We start from the raw sequence: 25794 nt of genomic DNA, 5'->3' as shown, positions 1-25794 counted from the left end.
CATTGGAGGGTCAGTAACTTTAAATTCCTGGGTGTTACTATCTCAGAAGACCTGTTCTGGACCCATCATATAAATATGATTGCAAAGAAAGCACAACAGTGCCTCTACTTCTTCAGGAGTCTGTGGAGATTCAACATGTCATCAAAAATCTTGGCAAACTTCTACATATGTGTGGTGGAAAGTGTGCTGACTGGTTGCATTATGGCCTGGAATGGGAACACCAATGCCTTCGAGTGGAAAATCGGACAAAAGGTAGTGGATTTGGCCCAGTACATCACTGGTAAAACTCTCCCAACCATTGAGGACATCTACATGCAGCGTTGCCTTAGAAAAGCAGCATTAATCATCAACAATCCTCACCACCCAGGCCATGTTCTTTTCTCACTGCTCTCATCAGATAGAAGGTACAAGAGCCTTAGGACTCGCCCCACCAGGTTCAAGAACAGCTACTACCCCTCAACCATCAGGCTCTTGAACAAAAAGGGATAGTTACACTCATTTAAGGACTCTGTTATCTTGTTATTTCATGCTTGTTAGTTGTTGCTATTTAGTCATAGCTGCATTTGCACAGTTTGTTTACAGTTTAAAGTTCCTGATGTTTTCAGTTTACAGATGCTGTTTACATTTACAGTAATATAGATTTGCTCAGTATGCCTACAGAAAAAGAATCTCAGGGTTGTATGTGATGACATGTATGTACTCTGAGAATAAATGTTACTTTGAACTTTGAACCCTGAACATTCTAACCATCACAAGATGTTTATTTATTTATGTTTTTATTGAGATACAGCACGGCCCAGCATTCACCCAATCCTAGACTAATCATGGGACAATTCAAAATGACCAATTAATCTACCAGCCAGTACATCTTTGGACTGTGGGAGGAAACCAGAGCACCTGGAGGAAACCTACACAGTCACAAGGGGAATGTACAAACTCCTTTGTTCTAGTGCGTTTTAGTGTGTTATATTTTTTATATATGGAGGATTATAGAAGGAATTATGGTAATCAGCAAAAGGCAACATGGCTTTGTGAAAAATAAATCTTGTTTGATCAATGTATTTGAGTTCTTAGATAAGTAACACATAAGACCATAGATATAGGACTGAATTAAGCCATTTGGCCCACCGAGTCTGCTTGATGATCCAATTTTCCCTCTCAGCCCCAATCTCCTTGTCCCCGTATCCCTTAATGCCCTGACCAATCAGGAATCTATCAACCTCTGCCTTAATTACACATAAAGACTTGTTCTCCACAGCTACCTGTGGCAACGAATTCCAGAGGTTTGCCACTCTGGCTAAAGAAATTCTGCCTCATCTCTGTTCTAAAAGGACACCTCTCTATTCTGAGGCTGTGTCCTCTGGTCTTAGACTCTCCCACCTTAGGAAACATCCTCTCCACGTACACTTTATCAAAGCCACACAATTCAATAGGTTTCAGTGAGGTCACTCCTCTTTCTTCTGAGTTCTAGTGAAAACAGGCCCAGAGCCATCAAACGCTCTTCATATGACAAGCTATTCAAATCTGGAATAATTTTTGCGAACCTCCTTTGAAGCCTGTAGTTAAAAAGTGAACTGAATGCACTATACTTAGATTTACAGATGACATTTGTTAAATTGCTGCATTGGGATTATTACAGGAAGTAAAAGGGGGTGACATACTGACAAGGATAGAAGATTGTCTAGTTAACAGGAAACAAAGAATAAGCATAGATGTTTTTATTCTGGTTGGCCATTTGTACCTGGTGGTGTTTTACTGGAAGCAATGCTGCAGTCTCCACTTTCCACAAGTGGCTTGGATGAAATCACAGTTACCATATTTGCCAATGATACATAGAACAATAGATAAAATGACATGAAGAGGAAATAAAGTGATAGTTGATTAACAAATGGCAATGGAATATAAAGTGGGTAAGTGTGAAATTGCCCATGTTGCAGGAAAAATGAAGAGAAACATATCTATAGATTTCTGAGTTGCAGCAAGAACTGAATTTCCTCATGCAAAGGTATGCTGGTTAGGAAGTATGATGACAGATAACAAAATGCTGTCATTTATTGTTAGGGAAAATTAATACAAAAATAGATAAAATATGCCTGTTTTATAGTGCATTGTCAAGACCAAATCAGGGATACTGTGTACCATGATGAGCTCCTTATTTACGCAAGGAAATAAATATTGGCATCAGTTCAGAGATTTTCTCAACTGATACATGGAATGGGAAAGTTGCCTTTCTGAGGAAAGATTGTACAGACTAGGCTTGTATGTATCTAGTAGAGGACAGAAAGCTGAGATGAGACTTCGTGGAAACATACAATACCCTTACAGGTCCTGACAGGTTAGATATGTTTAAAATAAAGGGTTATATATTTAACACGGCTGTTTGAAGTGAGATAAAAAATTTTAATTGTCTGTCTTTGGAACTCTCTTCTTTAAATGAGTCTTGGAATATTTTTAAACCAGAGAGATAGATTCTTAATGAGCAAGGAGGTGAAAGGTTACTAGGATTAGGCATGAATGTGGCATTGAAGTTGCAATTAAATCGGCCATGGTATTGAATGGTGGAGTAGGCTTGAGAGGGTAAATGGTCTCCTTCACTTCACCCATTCATTTAAGCTATTCATTTAGTATTAACTAGCTCTTTAACTTTACATCAATCTCACCTCCTAAAATAATTTTCACTTCTTCCTGGAAGCATGCACGTGGACAATATGAAATGCGGGGTGTGAAATCTACAATGTCCCAGCTGGCAGCAATAAGGTTGAATCACAAACAAGAGAAAATGTGCAGATGCTGGAAATCCAAGTAACATAAACAAAATGTTGGAGGAACTCAGCAGGCCAGGCAGTATCCATGGAAAAGAGTATGGTTGAGGTTTTGGGCTGAGACCCTTCATCAGGACAATAAGGTTGAATTTAGGGTCTCATTCTTGCCTCAATCTGCCTATCATCCTTTAACAGTACAGTATTTGTTTTTTGTGGAGTTATATTGGCTGTTATATTGAGACAACTACCAAAGAGGCAAATAATCATTAAATATTCAATGGGACAAAAATAGTAAAGAAGAAAATTTTAAGAAGTTTATAGTCTTCAAATGTGGATAATTCATCAGGAGCAGATGAAATATATCACAAATTCTTAAAAACAGCGAGGTCTGAGATTGTAAGGTTTTGACAGCAATTTCTTATTTTCAATCTTTTCTGGCGACAGTGTTGGAGGATTGGATGACTGTTAACACTGTACCATTTCGCAAAGGAAGGTAATGATAACCAGGTAATTACAGACCAATTGGTTTAACTTTGATGATGTTAAAAATGTTGGAAGTATTTCAAAGTGACACATAAACCTTTCAGAAAGGTACTAATTTATCAGTAAAGATCAGATGGATTTGTTGTATCTGACTAACTTGATTGAATACATAGAGGGTGTTACAAGGAAGTTCAGTGAGGGCTGTGTGTTTAATGGGTTTTTAGCCAGGTCCCACTTAGCAAGCTATGCAGAGAAATAAAAGTGACCTTGAAGTGAAGGCACACAGATCCTTAATTGCATCAGGCCAAGTCAATAAGTTGGTTAAAATGCCATATGGGATACTACCTTCTATTGACCAAGGCATAGAACATAAAAAGGAGGAGGTTATATCTGTTTTGTATACAGCACCATTCAGGCTGTGCTCTCTTCTCAGTGCTGCAATTGGGAAGGAGGTACAGGAGCCTTAGGTCCCACACCATCACATTCAGGTACAGTTATTATCCTTCAACCATCACATTCCTGAGGCAATATGGATAACTTCAGTCACCTCAACACTGTACTGATCACTGAACACAACCTATAGGCTCATTTTTGAGGACTCTACGACTCATCTTCTTAATTTTAGTCATTTATGTATTTATTATTACTTGTTAACATATTTATTATAGTTTGTATTTGTACAGCATGTCTTCTTTTGAACATTGGTTGCCTGTCAGTCTTTGTTTACGAGTTGTTTTTCATTGATTCTATGATATTGCATTGTTCTACTGTGAATGCCTGCAAGAAAATGAATCTCAGGGTAGTATGTGGTGACATATACATATTTTGATAATAAATTTACTTTGAACCTTGAACACAAGTTTGGTCACAGTTTGAATAGAGCATACGGTTTTAGTCACCTTATTCTAGGTAAGGTGCCATGGCAGCAGAGGGAATGCAGAGGAAATTTGCAAAGATGTTACTGGGCATGGAAAATTGTCGCTGAGGAAATATAGGATAATGTAGGATATTTGCTTTGAGGGGAGACTAAGTTCAGGGGAATGGAATTTTGAATGGGCTGCCGAGATATGACTTTCTTCCTTTAGCAAAGGAATTGAAAAGAAGGGGGAAAATTTTCAAGTAATCTGTGGAAGGATTAGAGGAAATGAGGATGATAGGCTCTGGGATTCACTACCTTATAATGTGGCCTTCACAAACATTTGTCACATTGAATCTGTACCTGGATGTGTACTGACAGAGCTGCAATCAGCAGGATTATGGAAGCAGAATCAGATCAGGTTTGTTGTCACTGGAAAAAGTCAGAAAATTTGTTCTTTTGTGGCACCAGTACACTGTAAGACATAGCAGTTTGTTGAGAAAACTGATGGCAGAGGGGAAGAAACTATTCCTAATACATTGAATGTGGGTCTTCGGGCTGCTCCATGATGGTAGTAATGAGAAGAGGGTGTAATTTACAGATTAAATATAGAAAAGTGTTCTTTTTTTGAAATGGCATGGACACCAAGGGCTAAATAGCCCGTGTTTAAATTTTCTGCGGAAAGTCTCTGATTCTGTATGTAATTGGTAAATTGGAAATCTATAAATGTATTCTGAATCCTAGCAATATTACAGTTGAGAGTGTCATGGCAAGCATGTTGCATCCATGGGCAGTGCCCAGGAGGAGCCTAGTCACCTGCCCGTAAAAGGACTGCTGGAACAATTTGAAAAGGATGTCCCACACAAACCCCCCCAAAACATCTTACTCGCTACAAGCAGCTGCTCTGTGCCTACCTTGTGATTGTTTCACCTGACCGAGTACAACTCTTACATCTGATATTGTACCCATTAGATTTCCACTCCTTTGAATAAAGGATAATGTTATATTTTCCCTTAATGCTCATTGTGTGCAAATTTAAATGATATTTGAATATTAAACACGAGGAAGAGTGCCGATGCTGGAAGTACAAAGCAACGCACACAAAATGCTGGAGTAACTCAGGACTGGAAAGACCTGAAGAAAAGTCTGGGCCGGAAACGACGACTCTTTATTCATTTCCAGAGATGCTACCGTACCTGCTGAGTTCCTCCAGCGATTTTTGTATTTGAATTTAAAGATGTTTGGACATCTCAAGCAGGTCATCACCAGAATTCTTAGTCAAGAAAACTCTTAAACATTTAACTCTGAAAGTCATGTGGAGAAACAGAGAACATAGAAACATAGAAAACCTACAGCACAATACAGGCCCTTTGGCCCACAATGCTGTGCTGAACATGTACTTACTTTACAAATTACCTAAGGTTACCCATAGCCCTCTATTTTTCTAAGCTCCACGTACGTAACCAAGAGTCTCTTAAAAGACCCTATCGTATCTGCCTCCGCCACCATCACTGGGAGCCCATTCCACACACTCACCACTCCCTGCGTAAAAAAACTTACCCCTGACCTACTTCCAAGCACCTTGAAACTGTGCCCTCTCATGTTAACCATTTCAGCCCTGGGAAAAAGCCTCTGACCATCTACACGATCAATGCCTCTCATCATCTTATACACCTCTGTCAGGTCACCTCTCATCCTCCGTCGCTCCAAGGAGGAAAGGCCAAGTTCACTCAACCAGTCTCATAAGGCATGATCCCCAATCCAGCCTACATCCTTGTAACTCTCCTCTGCACCCTTTCTATAGTTTCCAGATCCTTTGTATAGTGAGATGACCAGAACTAAGCACAGTACTCCAAGTGGGGTCTGACCAGGGTCCTATATAGCTGTAACATTACCTGTCAGCTCATGAACTCAATCCCACAGTTGATGAAGGCCAATGCACCATATGCCTTCTTAACCAAAGAGTCAACCTGCGCAGCAGCTTTGAGTGTCCGATGGTCTCAGACCCCAAGATTCTTCTGATCTTCCACATTGCCAACATTAATACTATATTCTGCCATCATATTTGACCTACCAAAATGAACCACCTCACACTTAACTGGGTTGAACTCCATCTGCCACTCCTCAGCCCAATGTTGCATCCTATTGATGTCCCACTGTAACCTCTGACAGCCCTCTACACTATCCACAACACACCCAACCTTTGTGTCAGCAGCAAATCTACTAACCCATCCTTCCACTTCCTCATCCAGGTCATTTATAAAAATCACGAAGAGAAGGGGTCCCAGAACAGATCCCTGAGGCACACCACTGGTGACTGACCTCCATGCAGAATATGACCCACCTGCAACCACTCTTTTTGCCTTCTGTGGATGAGCCAATTCTAGATCTACAAAGCAATGTCCCCTTGGATCCCATGCCTCCTTACTTTCTCAATAAGCCTTGCATGGGGTACCTTAACAAATGTCTTGCTGTAATCCATACACATTACATCTACTGCTCTACCTTCATCAATGTGTTTAGTCACATCCTCAAAAATATTCAATCAGGCTCGTAAGGCACAACGTGCCTTTGACAAAGCCATGCTGACTATTCCTAATCACATTATGCCTCTCCAAATGTTCATGAACCCTGCCTCTCAGGGTATTCTCCACCAACTTCCCAATCCCTGAAGTAAGACTCACTGGTCTATAATTTCCTGGGCTATCTCTACTCCCTTTCTTGAATAAGGGAACAACAAGGAGTATAAGATGATGAGAGGCATTGATCGTGTGAATAGTCAGAGACTTTCTCCCAAAGCTGAAATGGCTAGCACGAAAGGGCACAGTTTTAAGGTGCTTGGAAGTAGGTACATAGGAGATGTCAGGGGTAAGTTTTTTACGCACAGAGTGGTGAGTGCATGGAATGGGCTGCCAGCAATGGTGGTGGAGGCAGATACAACAGGGTCTTTTAAGAGACTCCTGGATAGGTACATGGAGCTTAGAAAAAGAGGGCTATGGGTAACCCGAGGTAATTTCTAAAGTACGTACATGTTCGGCACAGCATTGTGGGTCAAAGGGCCTGTATTGTGCTATAGGTTTTCTATGCTTCTATCTGCGACCCTCCAATCCTCTGGAACCTCCCCCATCCCCATTGATGATGCAGAGATCATTGACAGAGGCTTAGCAATCTCCTCCCTCCCCTCCCACAGTAGCCTGGGGTACATCTCATCCGGTCCCGGAGACTCATCCAACTTGATGCTTTCCAAAAGCTCCAGCACATCATCTTTCTTAATGTCTATATGCTCAAGTTTTTCAGTCCTCTGTAAGTCATCCCTACAATCACCAAGATCCTTTTCCGTAGTGAATATCAAAGCAAAGTATTCGTTAAATACCTCAGCTATCTCCTCCAGTTCCATACACACTTTTCCACTGTCACAATTGATTGGTCCTATTCTCTCACATCTTATCCTCTTGCTCTTCACATACTTGTAGAATGCCTTGGGGTTTTCCTTAATCCTGCTCACCAAGGCCTTCTCATGGCCCCTTCCGGCTCTCTTAATTTCATTCTTAAGCCTCTTCCTACTCGCCTTATAATCTCCTAGATCTCTACCATTACCTAGTTTTTTTAACCTTTTGTAAGCTTTTCTTTTGACTAGATTTTGACTAGATTTTCAACAGCCTTTGTACACCACAGTTCCTGTACCCTACCATCCTTTCCCTGTCTCATTGAAAATTACCTATGCAGAACGCCACACAAATATCCCCTGAACATTTGCCACATTTCTGCTGTACATTTCCCTGAGAACATCTGTTCCCAATTTATGCTTCCAAGTTCCTGCCTGATAGCTTCATATTTCCCCTTACTCCAATTAAATGCTTTCCTTACTTGCCTGTTCCTATCCCTCTCCAATGCTATTGTAAAGGAGATAGAATTGTGATCACTATCTCCAAAATGCTCTCCCACTGAGACCTGATACCTGACTGGGTTCATTTCACAATAACAGATCAAATATAGCCTCTCCTCTTGTAGGCTTATCTACATATTGTGTCAGAAAACCTTCCTGAACACACCTAACAAACTCCACCCCAACTAAATCCCTTGCTCTCGGGTGATGCCAATCAATATTGGGGAAATTAAAATCTCCCTCCACGACAACCCTGTTTTTATTGTACCTTTTCAGAATCTGTCTCCCTATCTGCTCCTCGATGTCCCTGTTACTATTGGGTGGTCTATAAAAAACACCTTGTAGAATTATAGAGAAGGATGGAATACATACTTGAGACAAGTCATTAGTTGCAGGTGACTTATGGTACATGCTGTGCATATCCTGGATAGGCTTGTTTACAAAGCCTGTTCTGAAAAGTGCATAATGGTAATGTAAAGAAACTTGTTAATGCTGATGCTGAAGATGTAAACTGCAGCCTGATTAAATCATTTCATAGGCTTCTATTAATAAATAATATTGAATTATTTAGTGGTAATGTTAAAAGCTACTTAAAATTTGGAAAGAATGACCTGATTAGATTTTTTCTTGTTGGTAGAAAAACCAATCACATTATTAATGTGAGGGATCCAAATTCCCAGTGCTCCTGGAGAGTTTAATTTCATGCAACAGGATTAGAAGCACTAAGTTTCATAGGCAACATACGCTATGTGTATATGATGTCAAATTGACCTTTCGAGCATACAGCTGTCATTACTTTATTGTCTTGGAGACAGGTGTCTGGATTGTACACATGCTATGGGACTGGCACAGTTTGCAAAACAAATTATGTGGAAATACTACATATTAAGCTCCCCAGGTAAAACAGTCCCCAGGTAGAAAATGTCCATTTAGTGTTGCAAAAAAAATATATACAGTACATACAGTGGATTAGGGTTAATTGAGTCACATCAGGACTCATACATTTTGGTCTAATTAAGCGGCTACCCCAATTAGCCGAAGTTTCATGGGAACAGTTAAAAATGTATAAAAGAGATAAGCTACCATTTAACTGAGTAATAAATTACACATTTCAATGAAATACAGAACAAATTAGAACACTACCAAAACTATTGCAGTGCTATAAAACTGTGTTCTTATCAATGGAGAAATTTATCCATTGTTTGCGACTATGTTCTTTTGATTGACTGTAAATGAACAAAATCAGCACAGGTACCTTGTGCAGATAGTGTACTGACTTCAAACTGTGCTTTTGATTATTCTATCCTCCAAATCTTCATTTTCATTGTAACATTCAAGATGACTGTTGATACTTTCAAATTCTTCATAGTGCCTAACTTGTTGAAGTAGTGGAATTGTTTAATTTTCACTCCTGGCCATTTCTGACATCTCCAAGGCTGAATGTTTGAGACTGCAGTGAGCAGTACAGTTCCGAGTTGTCTCACTGTTTATTATTCACCAACTGTCAGTGCCAAAAATCACTGCTTTTTGAACACGTGCACAACTAACACTATTTTGAAACCATTCACTCTAAGCACGATGTAGTGTCTAAAGGCCCTATGACTGACGCTAGTTAGAAATCATTTGCAATAGACTCCTGTCCCAAATAAACAAAGAGAATCCCTGAAATTTTCTTGATTTATTTTTGTTCTTCAAGAGTTGGCCCAATTAATCAAAATCCACTGTATATGCAACACACACAAACAAGAGAAAATCTGCAAATGCTGGAAATCCAAGCAACACACCCAACATGCTGGAGGAACTCAGCAGGCTAGGTAGCATGCATGGAAAAGAGTATTGTCAACGTTTCGGGCTGAAACCCTTCAGCAGGCCTGAAGAAATATCGACATTTCAGGCTACCACCAACTGGACAGGGTTCGATTTTGTTATCCTTTCCAAACATTCAACACAGCGATTTTGCCACACTGTGAGTGAATTTTTGTAGTGCAATAATTCGTATCAAACATTAAAGTATCTTGCACCTGCAATTCTTTTTGTTTTCCCAAAACAAAACTTCCTGAGCTACTTCACATTTTTCAAAGAAAAATGCTCTGTAAACACATTGTTCTGTAATTACCACCTTTCCCCCAAGGAGGTGCTCTGGTACCTGTCATAGATGGAGAAAGTAATGCAGCATGACAAGTTTACATAACCAGAAAATCATTTTAATGGCATTTCATTCTGTATACACACTGTCATAACTGGTGGACCTATCTGATTTTATTTTCATCCAAAAACCAAGTGATTTTCCACGTGTGCATTGATAACATTCAGCTCTGTTTCACCACCTTCTTCCTTGGCGACGTTTCTGATGCCAGTTGTCATATTTCATGGCCAACTTTGTTAAAGCAAATTCAGCAAGTCTGTGTCTATATTTAGATTTGAAACATTGTTATCTTAGCTTATCTACCATTGTTATCCTAGCTTTTGCCATCCCAATTTTCTCCTGACCTTCTTCCTTTATTCTAGCCTTCATAAACTCTGTTGCTGTGTTTAAATTACACTATAAATCAGGTGCTTGCATATAAGCTTCTCCCTGCTTTTAAGTCTTAGTCATTCAGCATTGTTGTAATCTTCTTTATTTTTGCCTCTTTTTAAAAAAAAAATTGCTCTAAATTGATGGCCTTGTCATTTGTTGTTCAGGACCTAAGTTATACAATTCCTTTCCTAAGCCCTTCTCATCATGCCTATAACACGTGTCAAATTTAATTTGACATTAGTACACTGGGATGATCTGTCTCTGATGTTTCCCTTTCAAAGACACTGCTTTCATCATCCTCAAAAGAAAACAAATGGGTGACTTAAATCTGAAGTAAAAACAGAAAATGCTGGAAATACACAGATCAGGCAATATCAAAGGAATGAGAAACCAAGTCAATGTTTCAGGTATGTCAGACTCTACAGAGAAGGCATCAACCTAAAACAATAATTCTTTCCTTAATTAATTAGCTATCTAACCCTACTGAGGAACTCAAAAGCAGTGAGGGATAACTGTGAATAGCAATTTTCACCCAAAAACTGAGAAGGTAATATTGATATCAATGACCTCAGTAAGAAGAAGGCTAACTAGCCACAGAAATAACTTTTTTTTGGGATGCAGCACAGTAACGGACTGTGCCGGTCCAACACCATCCAAATACACCGATGTGACCAATTAACCAACTAACGCAGAAGTCTTTGGAATGTGGGAGGGAACCGGAGCACCTGGACGATGTTCATGTTCAAGTTCAGGTCCAAAATTACTGTCACTCGGCCGTATACATGTACACCGCCAAACGAAACAATGTCATATTGGACCGATGTGTACAATACAGTAGATACAGTATAACTCACACACAAAGCATAAGGTGATATTAACACAAATAAATTAACAAATAATAAAACTTATTCCAAAAGATTGACATGCATAATTGGCATTTATGACGCAAGGAGCAAAAGTTATCCTTGAGCCTGGTGGTATGTGCTTTCAGACCTTTGTATCTTCTGCCCAATAGGAGAGAGGAAAAGAGAGATTGTCTGGGGGTGGGTGGAATCTTTGATCATGCTAACTGCTTTACTGAGACAGCAAGAAGCATAGAGAGAGCCCATGGAGGAGAGGCTGGCTTCTGTGAAGTGCAAGGAGTTATAAGCACAGCTCAGTTTCTTTTTGGTCATAGGCAGAGCATTTGCCATAACAAGTTATTTTGCATCAGGATAGGCTGCTTTCTATGTGCATTGAAGAAACTGATAAAGGTTGATGGGCTTGGTTCTATATGGCTGGGCCAGGAAAGCCTATTAGAGATGTTTATTCTTAGGAACTTGAAGCACTCATCCCTCTCCAGCTTGAACTGTTGATGTAGACAAGTAGATGTGCACTTGCCCCCCCCCCCCATCCTCCTCCTGAGGCCAATGATCAGCTCTTTAGTTTTGAGGGAAAGGTTGTTGCTGTGGCACCAAATTCCTAAGCACTTTATATCCTTCCTAGACTCGGACTTGTCATTATTTTAGATATGACCCACTATGGTGATCACCTACAAGCACATAGATGGAGTTCGAGCAGAATCTGGTCATGTAGTCATGAGTGCACAGGTAGCAGAGTATGGAGCTGAGGGCACAAACTTATGGAGCATCAGTATTTACAATAACTCTGGCAGAAGTATTGCAATCTGTTGGTCAGGAAGTTGACGATCCTGTTGACTCTAGGACTTGGAGACTGGTGTTGAGCTGGCTTGGAATGATCATATTGAAGGCGGAACTGCAGTCAATAAACAATAGTCTAACATAGGTGCCTGGACCATCTAGGAGATGCAGCTATGATTTTCAGAAAGGAAATACAGCAAGTGACATGTGAATGCATGATGATTTCTTTGTAATTAAGACTTTTCTTGCCAATCATTTGGCTGTCCTGCCCTTTGGCATCAAAGACTCATTGCATTTAACTGGCAAACAAACTTTTGCCAGTATGAATTATATAAAGCAAAATATGCCCCAACTGATCTATTCAACATTCCTTCATTTATTCCAAAAACAATTGGGTACATCTATTTAAGGAATTTAATGCAAAGCAGGAGGAGAAGATGGCGGCGGCCTGCGTGTGCGCAGCCCTCCGGTGAAAAATGATATCGTATCTGTTAAATAGGGGCCGTGGACAATTCTGATTTGATGGAGAATGGACATGAAAGCACAGAGGAACATCTGGAAAAATTTCTGAAATGCCCATTCGCTGCTGTCATTACTGTGTGGTCGGGAGTCTTTCGGAGGGCAGGCCTCAAAATCCCCGGGCTTGCCTGCTTTTGGCGACCGAGAAGGAGGTCAAATTGTTCGGACAGAGATGGCGCTCAGTACTGGGTGTCGGAGAGCTGATCAGAGCTCGAAGTTTTCAGATGACTCAAAGTCAGATTGTGGTCGGCATGGCAAGGAGAGTTTTTCTTCCTTCTCCCGTCTGTGTGAGATGTGGGACATCTGAGAAACTTTGAACTTTACTGTGCTCACGGACTTTCTTCATCAAGTTCTGGTATTGTTACACTGTTTGTAACTATATGTTATAATTATGTGGTTTTGTCAGTTTTTTCAGTCTTGGTCTGTCCTGTGTTTTGTGATATCACACCGGAGGGAATAATGTATCATTTCTTAATGCATGCATTACTAATTGACAATAAAAGAGAACTATGTGACTTCATAATCTAACTAGCAGAGGCTCTGAATTTCATTGGGATGGCAAATGTCGGCAGACCCAATTCCAACGTTACTGTTCTACTACGCAAGTGTATGGAACGGCCTTGTGATCATAAACATAATCTTGAGATAAAACAACAATTGCAAAGGAACTTGCCAGTAATCCTGTTCAACAATAACACCTCTTAGGCTACATCATTGTACGAAGACAGGATCTAAATTACATTGAAATCATTTGTTCTAAGAAGGAAGCTGGACTAGCCACTGCTTGGTAGTTAGTCAGGTATATGAAGAATGTACCAAAACATAGAACAGAAAAACACAGGAACAGGCACTTCAGCCCAGTGTTGTGTGGAACATTAGTAGTCAAATAACCAACTACACTAAACCCTCCTATCTACACATTGTCCATTCCATTTACTGCATATCTAAGAGCCTCATGAACACCTACTGAAATTACCTCCACCACCACCCTGGCAGCACCACCACTCTCTGTAAAAATAGACACAACCCCACCCATCTCCTTTGAGCTTAACCCCTCTTATTTTAAATGCATACTTTCTGGTGTTAGGCATTTCAACCCTAGGAAATAGATAACTAGCTATATACCGTATCTACAGTATGTCTCTCATAATCTTACAAACTTCTATCAGATCTCCCTTCAGTCTCTGCCACTCCAGATAAAACAGCCCAGATTTGCCTAGTTTCTTCTTACAGCACATGCCCTTTAATCCAGGGTAGCTTCCTGGTAAAGCTATTCTACACCTTCTTCAAAGTCTGGATATGCATTACAACCAGAACTGTATGTAATACTCCAGATACGACTTAACTAGAAATTTATAAAGCTGTAACAAACTTTCCAAATTTTGAACTCAATTCCTCAACTAACAAAGGCAAGCATAGTGTATGCCTTCTTTACTACCCTGTGTACTTATGTAGTCACTTTCAGGGAACTATGCACTTGGACCCCTAGATTCTTCTGCACATCAACATTGGTAAAGGTCTTGCCATTGGCCGTGAACTGTCTCTTTATAGTTGATCTTTCAAAGTACAATATTTCACATTTGGTCAGGTTAAATGCCACCTGCCATTTCTCTGCCCGTATCTGTAACTGGTCTATATCCTGCTGTATTCTTCTGTGCTATTCACAACACTACCAATCCTAATAATCCCAACCAGGACATTCATATTAGAAGTAGCAGAGGTCCCAGTACATCACTATTCACAGACTTCTAACCAGAATAAGTCCCATCGACCACTACCCTCTGCCTTCTATGGGCAAACCAGTTCTGAATCCAAACAGCCAATTCACCATGTATCCCTTGAATTTTAATCTGCTGGATGAGGGTCCTATGAGGAACCTGAAAAAAGCCATCCTAAAATCCATGTAAACAACATCCATAGCTCTACCTTCATTAATCACCTTTGTTACCTCCTCAAAAAACTCCATTAAGTTAGTAAAACATGACTTGCCCTGCACAAAGCCTGGCTGAGTGTCTCTACTAAAGCTAAGGCTTTTCAAATGATCATAAATCATATCCCCAAGAACCCTCCCCGATCACTTCTGTACCACTAGAGTGAGACTCACCAGTCTATAGTTTTCCAGATTATCCCTATTTCCCTTCATGATTAATGGAAAAACATTAGCTACTCACAAATCCTCCAACGATCTTTCCTGGAGCTAGAAAAGTTGTGAAAATATTGGTCAAAAATCCAGCAATCTCATTTCTTGCCTCCCTTGATAACATGGGTTATATTCCATCAGGCCCTGGGGACTTACCCACTTTAATATTCTTTAAGAGACCCAACAGTACCTCCTCCTTTATCTTGAAATGCCCCAGCAAATTAACATACTCCATGTTAATCTGTCTATCCTCCACGCCCCTTTCCTTGGTAAACGCTGATGAAAAGTATTTATTCTGAACTTCACCTATATCCTCTGCCGCAAAATCAAGGATAATCTTCTTTACCCTTGAGTGGTCCCATTCGCTCCCTAGTTATTCTCTTGTTTTTAATATATGTATACAAAGCCTTGGAATTCCCTTCAATTGTACTTTCCAAGGACTTTTCATGGCCCCTCCAGGTTTTCCTAATTCCGTTCTTGAGTTCTTTCTGGCTTCTTTAATCCAACAAGGGCTCTCTTTGATCTAAGCTTTCTAAACCTTAGATGCATTTTCGGTTCTTTTTTGACTGAGTTCACCACCTCTCTTGACATCCAAGTTTCTCTGACTTTGTCATCCTTGTCCTTCCTTGTTACTGGAACATACCTGTCCTGTACTCTGTGCAATTGGTCCTTAAATGCCCTGCTCAAGTCAGATATGGACTTACCCAGAAACATCTGTTGCTAATTGACTTTCCCTAGTTCCTGCCTACTATCCTTTAAACTTGTCCAGGTCCAATTTAATAAACTTCTGCATGGTCCATGCTTATCCTTATCTTTATTTGTCTTAATACTTTAGGACTTAAGGTCACTGTTCCTTAATTGTTCTCCCACTGAATGAATGTTCAGTTACCTGGCCTGGCTTTTTACCCAACACCAGATCCAGTATGATCCCTCTCTAGCTAGATGATCTATGTATTGATTTAAGAAACCCTCCTAGATGCACAGAACAAAGTCCACCCCATCTACACCTCTTGCACAAAGGAGGCCCTAGTCTATAATTGCAACGTTCAGGTCAACCACTAAAACAATGATATTGTTTTCACATCTTTCCCTAATCTGCTTTCATATCTGTTCCTCAATGTCCTGGTGGCTGTGGGGGATCTGAAATACTATACATTAACCATTTCATTCCCAAGATTATTCTTATGAACATCCTCTAGACCCTCTCAAATGCAGGCACAATATTTATTAGATAAGGGACCCAAACCTTCTCACAATACTCAAAATACAGCCTGCCCAATACCTTATAAAGCCTCCTTTAAGGATCAGACATTCTTTCAGGGGTTGCTGGCTGTTGCAGCTCAAAGGGCCTACTCTGTGCTGTAACTCAAATAATTTAAAAAAAATCCTGTCCCACTCAACCAAGTCTCTGTAAAGGTCACAATATCATATTTTCAGGTACTGATCTATGATCGTACTGATCTAAGCTTATCACCCTTACCAATAGTGCTTATAAGATTAAATACATACACTTTAACCCATCTGCCCCATGGTGTCTGTTACCTTGCTGTTGCTTGTTGTTATTGGTCAAGACATGTTACCTTCCTCTCAATCCTTTCACTTTCTGACTTGTGGTCTGGTTCCCAACCCCTCCAGACTAGTTTAGACCCTCTCAAGTAGCACAAACAAACCTCGGCAGGATTTTAGTTCCCTTCCAGCATTCTGTTCCTCTTGAAAAGATCAGGCCTGCCTCAGAATAGGTTCCATTGATCCAAGAACCTGGAACTCAGCTGCCTGAACCACTTCCTCAGCCACTCACTCATTTGTATTATCGTTCTATTGCTGGCCTGACTAGCAAGTGGCACTGGGATTAACCCAGAGATTACTATCTCTGAGGTCTTCCTTCTTCAATCACTTTCCTAACTCTCTACACTCATGGCACAGGACCTCTTTCTCCTGTCTAAGTCAGTTGTACCAATGGTGCACTGCAAACCCTGGCTGCTCACCCTTCTCCTTGAGAACATTCTGCAACCTCTCTGAGATATCCTTGGCACTAAAAAGCTACCCATATCACAGATATGATAGCCGAAGACTAATATTTTCAGTACTTAAAAAAGAAATTCCAAGCTCATCTCAGTGGAAAGTCTATCCATACGTTCATTAGGGAAGAGTAACACAAGTGATGAAGATAGGAAAACACTAAAACAGTTCACCCAAGTGGCTTTTGATGGATCCACTGGCCTTGTTTTCTGCTGCAATCAGGACTGATTCAATGACAAGATTGATATCACAGACCGCTTGCACCAGAATAAGAAAACTGATTAGCAAAACCATCCATCATCAAGCCAGTAGCATAACTCTTTTCATCAGCTCAAAACTGAAGTTGAAAAAGATGACAAAGAAATTGAAAAAAATGATGGGTGAACAAAACAAAACAAAAAAAAACAACCATTTGCTGACAGATATGATATACAGAGCTCTTCTGAGGCAAGAGACCTTGTATAAACTAAGTTTATGTGACTTCATGTCACTTCAAAGGAGAAATTTTGAGAGTGCAGATCTTGTATGTTCCTGTCAGGATTAAAGGCAAAGTGAATAGGAATAAGGAACCGGTTCTCAAGGGATATTGCAACTCTGATAAAGAAGAAGAGAGAGTTGTATGACATGTATAGGAAACAGGGAGTAAATAAGGTGCTTGAGGAGTATAAAAAGTGCAAGAAAATACTTAAGAAGGAAATCAGGAGGGCTAAAAAAAGACATGAGGTTGCCTTGTCAGTCAAAGTGAAGGATAATCCAAAGAGCTTTTACAGGTATATTAAGAGTAAAAGGATTGTAAGGGATAAAATTGGACCTCTTGAAGATCAGAGTGGTTGGCGATGTGCGGAACCAAAAGAAATGGGGGGGATCTTAAATGGGTTTTTTGCATCTGTATTTACTAAGGAAACTGGCATGAAGTCTATGGAATTAAGGGAAACAAGTAGTGAGATTATGGAAATTGTACAGATTGAAAAGGAGGAGGTGCTTGCTATCTTGAGGCAAATTAAAGTGGATAAATCCCCGGGACCTGACAGGGTATTCCCTCGGACCTTGAAGGAGACTAGTGTTGAAACTGCAGGGGCCCTGGCAGATATATTTAAAATGTCGGTGCCTACGGGTGAGGTGCTGGAGGATTGGAGAATGGCTCATGTTGTTCTGTTGTTTAAAAAAGGATCGAAAAGTAATCCAGGAATTTATAGGCCAGTAAGTTTGACGTCGTTAGTGGGTAAGTTATTGGAGGGAGTACTAAGAGACAGAATCTACAAGCATTTGGATAGACAGGGACTTTTTAGGGAGAGTCAACATGGCTTTGTGTGTGGTAGGTCATGTTTGACCAATCTATTAAAGTTTTTCGAGGAGGTTACCAGGAAAGTGGATGAAGGGAAGGCAGTGGATATTGTCTACATGGACTTCAGTAAGGCCTTTGACAAGATCCCGCATGGGAGGTTAGTTAGGAAAATTCAGTCGCTAGGTATACATGGAGAGGTGGTAAATTGGATTAGACATTGGCTCAATGGAAGAAGCCAAAGAGTGGTAGTAGAGAATTGCTTCTCAGAGTGGAGGCCTGTGACTAGTGGTGTGCCACAGGGATCAGTGCTGGGTCCATTGTTATTTGTCATCTATATCAATGATCTGGATGATAATGTGGTAAATTGGATCAGCAAATTTGCTAATGATACAAAGATTGGAGGTGTAGTGGACAGTGAGGAAGGTTTTCAAAGCTTGCAGAGGGACTTGGACCAGCTGGAAAAATGGGCTGAAAAATGGCAGATGGAGTTTAATACAGACAAGTGTGAGGTATTGCACTTTGGAAGGACAAACCAAGGTAGAACATACAGGGTTAATGGTAAGGCACTGAGGAGTGCAGTGGAACAGAGGGATCTGGGAATACAGATACAAAATTCCCTAAAAGTGGCATCACAGGTAGATAGGGTCGTAAAGAGAGCTTTTGGTACATTGGCCTTTATTAATCAAAGTATTGAGTATAAGAGCTGGAATGTTATGATGAGGTTGAATAAGGCATTGATGAGGCCGAATCTGGAGTATTGTGTTCAGTTTTGGTCACCAAGTTACAGGAAGTATATTAATAAGGTTGAAAGAGTGCAGAGAAGGTTTACAAGGATGTTGCCAGGAATTGAGAAACTCAGTTACAGAGAAAGGTTGAATAGGTTAGGGCTTTATTCCCTGGAGCGTAGAAGAATGAGGGGAGATTTGATTGAGATATATAAAATTATGATGGGTATAGATAGAGTGAATGCAAGCAGGCTTTTTCCACTGAGGCAAGGGGAGAAAAAAACCAGAGGACATGGGTTAAGGGTGAGGGGGGAAAGTTTAAAGGGAACATTGGGGGGGGGCCTTCTTCACACAGAGAGTGGTGGGAGTGTGGAATGAGCTGCCAGACGAGGTGGTAAATGCGGGTTCTTTTTTAACGTTTAAGAATAAATTGGACAGATTCATGGATGGGAGGTGTATGGAGGGATATGGTCCGTGTGCAGGTCAGTGGGACTAGGCAGAAAATGGTTCGGCACAGCCAAGAAGGGCCAAAAGGTCTGTTTCTGTGCTGTAGTTTTTCTATGGTTTCTAAACTCTAAAGAGCGTAGTAGCTTTCTTGAAACAATCCATCAAAAATACTGCCAGGAAACTTTCCGGAGTTCCTAAATTGAGAGTTGACAGTGACTGTTGACACTATCAATTTTATCCTTTATCTTCAGTTTGGGAGATTCTTGTCAGCGACACCTGAGGAGGTCCAAGTACTATTAAGCAAATGAAGAAATAAAGCACAAGGTCTTGATGGCATATTACCTATAACGCTGAAAATAGGGTGGAAGAAACACTAAACAACTCCTTTTGCAGTTCTGCAAAGTATGGTGTGTGCAATAAATTCCCATTCATTTGCACCACAGTATTTTTTTGAAATGGGAGATAGATCTGACTGTAACAACTATTGAGCCTTCGTTAATCTCACAGAGTGAAGATTCTTACTGAATCACCTTATTCATCTTACAAGTATTCCCAAACTCCTCTGTGATTTCGGACCATAAGAGACACCATTGATTTGGTCTTTACGAACGGGCAGATTCAGGATGAGTGTCAGAGTTTCACTTGGAATTGTAAATAGTCTTCACTGATTTGGGCAGAGTCTACAACTTTGTCAGTCATAAGGCTCTGTGAAAAGGTATAGTTCGGCTGCTCAAACTACTGTCGTTAGACTCCTGTACTATCATGTACAGTCCATCTACATCTGAGATTTATGCCATCCGGTCTGTCATAAAATAGATTGTGTACTGGCACCCTTCTCCATATTTTTTTATCAGTATGCAAACATTTATTTGAATTGTTGTCTGCCACAGGGCATTAGTATCCAGTAATAGACTGGCAGAAACCTCTTCAACCGCTCTCACTTTGGCTTTAGAACTAAAGTAAACATAAGGTTCAATAATCAAGCACTAGTAGGCAGATGGTAATACTGTTATTGCTCGATGAACAGAAGACTCAAACAGGGTGTAACTGATTCTCTATTAGCCCAGGGCTAACTCTGAACATTGACATAACTAAAGCTCTTCACCATTCTGCTCTGAGGGATCAAGTCCCATAAAAGAGATCTATGTTGACAGTGAGGAACTGGAAAATGTGAAGCACATTGCCTACCTTGGCGGCCTTCCCTGCCAGAGGGCAAATGTAGAAATTCAGTACAGTATTTATTGTGTTTACTTTGCCTTTGTCAGGATATCTTGATGGGTTACTTTAGAATACATACCAGAATTTCACAAGATAGTGGTAATCTTAACTGCTCTCTATGTCTGCAAGACTTTGGTGATCAACAAAATTTACTGGAAAACCTGGAATGCTCATGGAAGCTGGCATCTTCGGTACTGAGAACCTTACTTTATCTTAGTTCAACATCAGCATCTCCATTTGTGTATCCCAGAGCATGCCTATCAAAACAATTGTTTTATGACCAGCTCACCATTAGAGAAGGGAAACTGGAAGACTAAGAAGATATGCTTCAATGAAACCTTGAAGACAAATGTAAAAAGATACAACATCACACACTGGCAGACAATAGCGTAGAACAATTACACAAGAATTGCTGGACAAACTTAACAAGTCAGGCAGCATCTGTTGAGGGGAATCAACAGTCAAGGTTTCTACCCCTTTACTTTCTAGTCCTGATGAAAGATCTTGGCTCTGAAATATCGACCAAATAATCCTTTGCTCCTGTAATGCATTCCAGCCACATGTCTCTCTCTGCATTTATAAAAACTATCTTGCTCCCTTTAAACTTACCCCTCCAACCTTAAAAGAACATCTTTTCTTATTTGACATTTCTACCTTAGAGAAAATATTCTAACTGTCTACCCTGTCTATGCCACTCATAATTTTAAAAAAATTATTATGTCAGGCTTCGATGCTCAAGGGAAAACAACCTACACCTGTCTATCCTTTCTCTTAAACCATACACACTAATCCAGGCAGCATCCTGGTAACCCCTTCTGCACCTCTCCACATCCTTCCCATAACAAGGCATGCAGAACTGCACATAACATTCAAAGTGTGGTTTGACTAAAGCTTTATATAGCTGCAGTATGACAATGAAGGCAAGCAAGCTGAAGAGCAGCACCTTGCAATTGTCTGGATTAAATTCCATCTGTCACTCCTCTGCCCTTATCTGTAACTGATCTACATTCCGCTCTACTCTTTGATAGTCATTTACACTGTCCGCAACTCCACCAGTCTTGGTGTCATCCACAAAATTGCTCATCTTCCCACCTCCATTTTCATCCAAATCATTGAAACAACTGAAGTCTCAGTACTGATCCTTGCAGAGCATCACCGGTCTCAGACCTCCAGCCAGAAGAATAGCATTCCATTCCTACTCCCTGTCTTCTATGGGCAATAGAATCTAGTTTTATTAATTGAGAAATTTTGACCAATGCTTTGTTACCAATTTTAGTAAATGTTAACTTGTCAGAGAGACAACTTCAACAATATGAAGTCCAGATTATTTCAAAGATCTTTTTGATAAAAAGTAGAAAATAAATTGATCAACAGTTACAAAAATTAACACTGTATTCAGACACTTTTAACGCATAATTTGCTTGTTGAAAATGTTCATGCTTAGACACAGAAATGGTTGAAAGCTCTTTCCAAGGTAACAGGTAATCATCACTACTGTAGGTATAAATGTATAATTTGAAAGAAGCTGAAATATAATAAAGTAGGACACTGAAGACTATTAAATGGACAATCATTACTTATATGTCTTTAATTTTTATTTTATTTAAAACTTTGCAGAGAAAAAATCTATTTAAAAATATATCAAACCAGGAAAAGTTATAAAATTAATTTCATAGCTAGGTTGGTGCTTCAATAAACTATAGTGATAAAGGTGTTCATTTTAAAAGGTATTACTATTTTTTTCAAAATGGCATATATGGCAGCTATTGTAAATTCAAGAGAGTTGAATTTTATGTGCAGGAAGTGAACAGAATATGCAAGATTCTTAAAAATAGCCTTATTTGAAAAGCTGGGAACCAGATCACAGCAAAACAAAGTGATTCAATGTGTTGTGCTGACCCATCCCTGTATCTGTCTGCATCTTCTTCTATTCCTCCGCTTGCCTACAGCTGAGGGACTGAGAATGTTGGTGTTGATTTTAGAGTCCGCTCAATACAGTTGTCAAAAAAAGCTTACATTTTATAAGTCTTGCTATTTTATCCAGCTTTGTTTCCTTTGCTTTCTTTTTATCTGAAGTTTTGAGTGGTTTTAGTGCTGGTTTCATCAGTTAGGGTATTTCAGACCACAATTAACTATAAGTTCAGCACAGTGCAGGGGAAAGGCAAACACTGGAAATTATTTTAATTAAAAATAATGACTGATGTGATTAATGAGTCTTTTAACTCACAGACCTGCTAACTTTCAGCCTTCACTAAATATTCTTCCACCCAAAGTAACCAAAGACAAAATTGAGTATCTTAATTTAAAAGGCACTAAGTACTTGTGTTTGACTCATATTTGTGTAATGGTTTAAAATGATTGCCAATCATTTGTTTGGACATTTTTTGGACATTTACTCCAAGTTTATTTTATCCTATCAAATAAATACCACTTGGTAAACTTGAAGTACTGTTTAAGATGTGAAGTTGTGTATAAGATGATGAGGGGCTTTTTTCCAGGGCTGAAATCTATATAATACTAAAACTCTCATGCTCTGTCTGTCTGTTTGTTACCTCCAATTAGCGCAAACGGTGCATTAGAGCGGCACTTTTTTGGCTAAATCGAATTAAAATGCGCTAACTTACAGAATGCAGGCAAAGTTCAGGATTATATATTCGTATAAAACTGCTCATTCACCAAAAAATCAACAGGCTGGCTTTCACCCGAGAGCTGATCGGCCATTATGGAAATCGGACAGCCTGACGCATGCGCACAGCCAGCCTCAGCAGCGACACCTACCGGAGCAAAAGGGCAGGGCAGCTCTATTTCGAGGGGTCACGCTCTGCTATTCACCATCAGCATGTGCAGGATTGGGACAGATCTAACTGCCACCCATCAATAAGAGATAATTACATCTTATTGTAATGACATACTTCGAGACACCCATAAAACCCTTTACTGCAGTCAAAGGACAGCAGTGACTATATCGCGTCCATTTAGGAGAGTGCCAACCACATTATCAAGAATAATCAGCATCCTTTGGTGTTAGTGCTTTGTATCTTCTATCCAGCATTAGAGTAAAAAAATGGTCAGCCCAATTATGCCGCATGGAAAGAGAAGGGGGATATTACAGTCAAGAGATGACACCAAATGTCGTTGGGAAGCGGCAAGGAGAGGGAGAAAACAAGAATCGAATGAGGCCAGGGACTCCAGGATCAAAGAGTCAGGGCAGAAAAAGATGAGAGAGGAAGAGACGGAGGAGGAGAGGCATGCATGTCTCCAGGATCGGAGACAAAGAATAAACAGCAGAAGAGGTGAAGAGACGGGGGATGAAAGGACTGCACGTCTCCAGAATGACAACGAGAGGCACGTGGGTGGCAAATAAACCAGAAATGATGCCATCAGAAGTGTCCTTTGTTAAATGAGGAGGAGCTATGTTTGCTTTGCTACGCATTGTTCTTCTTTAATAAACTGAGGTTTTCTACTTCAGTTTCCAAAGCAAAGCAATGCCAATAGCATTCAGGAAAATTTAATGTTCATTCTGGTCACATCAGACTGCACTACCCTTCTCTCAAAGGGTGCCCCAACGGGTCACCCCGTTGTCTAGTGCCTAATATGAGGGGGCTTAGTTTTAAGGTGCTTGGAACTAGGTACCGAGGGGATGTTAGGGGTATGTTTTTCACACAGAGAGCATTGGGTGTGTGGAATGCACTGCTGGTGGTGGTCGTGGAAGTGGAAATCATAGGGTCTTTTAAGAGCATTTTAAATAGGTATATTGAGTTTAGCAAAATAGAGGGCTGTGTGGTAAGGAAATTCTAGGTGGTTTCTAGAGTAGGTTACATGGTCAGCACAACATTGTGGGCCGAAGGGCCTGTAATGTGTGTGGATTTCTATGTTCTATGTTCTATGTACTACATTTAGATTGGCTACATTATGGGGATACAAAGACCATGCACCACCCCAAAGATATAACTAACAATATAACGCATAAAGCATGTAACTTATCAGTCTGTCTAAAGGTAATTGTTTGCCACTGTTTCAAACAGGAAATTAATCCATTCACATTTCAATCAGACAAATTGGATGTCTCGCTTTTGCTATAGTTTGCAGACAGGCCAAATTAGATTTCCTACACTGTAGTCCCCATGTATTTTATCAAATCCTAAAATATGTAATAAAGGTTTGCCTGTTTATAATACTAATATTTAAGAACTGCTAATGAGAAACACATCAGTGATGTACAGTCTAAGATGTCTATGAAACCATTGCTGTTGCTGAATATTGTAATGTGCTTTTACAGACTGGAGATGGAGTCACTGCTAAGGAGAGCATCTCACTGAAACGCGTAGCTGTGGTGGAAGATTTCTTTGACATTATTTATTCTATGCATGTGGAAACTGGAACTGAGACTGGGAGGATGGCAAAACATGCTGGTCAGAAACGGACTTACAAAGCGGTAAGCTAAAATTTCATCACTGATTAGTTTTCTTCAATTAAGCGTCCCCATACGCTGTAATCTCTGCTTCTTATACAGTATTTACTATGTTATTATTTCCTTTTAATCTCACATATAAAATATCATTTATGTCAACTCTGTTTCAATCATAAAATGATTGCTCATATTAAATGTCGTAATCACATTGTAAACTCAACGCAATTATCTTGACAGCAACTCCATTCAAATTGTGCTTCTTGTCATGTCATACTGAGGTCAGAAAGGATCCACTGTCTTGAATTATACCCTTCACATCTTGCAAGAAGAGGCATTTAATATTGATGATTTAAGCTTCATTTCTGTGTTTAAAATACTCATACTATAAAATGGATCAATGAATTTGTTCCTACACTGCAGATTCTGAACTTTGATTATTGATCTCAAAAAGGCAGTGTCCATTATTAAGGCACCCCCAGCACCCAGTGCATGCCCTTTTCTTACTGTTACCATCAGGTACCATCGGTGTGGAGTTAGGTAAGGGAGAAATGCAAAGAGATCTAGGAGTACTTGTTCATCAGTCTCTGAAGGTGAATGAGCAAGTGCAGCAAGCAGGGAAGAAGGCTAATGGAATGTTGGCCTTTATTACAAAGGGAATTGAGTACAAGAGTAAGGAAATCCTTGTGCATTTGTACAGGGCCCTGGTGAGACCACACCTGGAGTATTGCGTGCAGTTTTGGTCTCCAGGGTTAAGGAAAGACATCCTGGCTGTGAAGGAGGTGCAGCGTAGGTTCATTAGGTTAATTCCTGGGATGTCCGGACTGTCTTACGCAGAGAGGTTAGAGAGACTAGGCTTGTACACGCTGGAATTAAGGAGGTTGAGGG

The 25794-nt window shown here is 40.1% G+C and overlaps 1 protein-coding gene across 2 annotated transcripts in view; it reads left to right on the top strand.

The window, feature by feature from the left end:
* Positions 1-25794, top strand: part of nol4lb (nucleolar protein 4-like b) — a 371742-nt gene that overhangs the window by 59189 nt on the left and 286759 nt on the right. For both annotated transcript variants that reach the window (XM_072241820.1, XM_072241828.1), the window contains exon 3: positions 24778-24933. In XM_072241820.1, coding sequence (XP_072097921.1) covers positions 24778-24933 — 156 coding nt within the window. The remainder of the gene's footprint in view (positions 1-24777; positions 24934-25794) is intronic.

This window comes from Mobula birostris, chromosome 2, assembly GCF_030028105.1.
Source record: "Mobula birostris isolate sMobBir1 chromosome 2, sMobBir1.hap1, whole genome shotgun sequence".
In the NCBI taxonomy this organism is placed as follows: domain Eukaryota; kingdom Metazoa; phylum Chordata; class Chondrichthyes; order Myliobatiformes; family Myliobatidae; genus Mobula; species Mobula birostris.
Note: the sequence above shows the minus strand (reverse complement) of the source record. Positions and strands in the feature narration are given on the sequence as shown.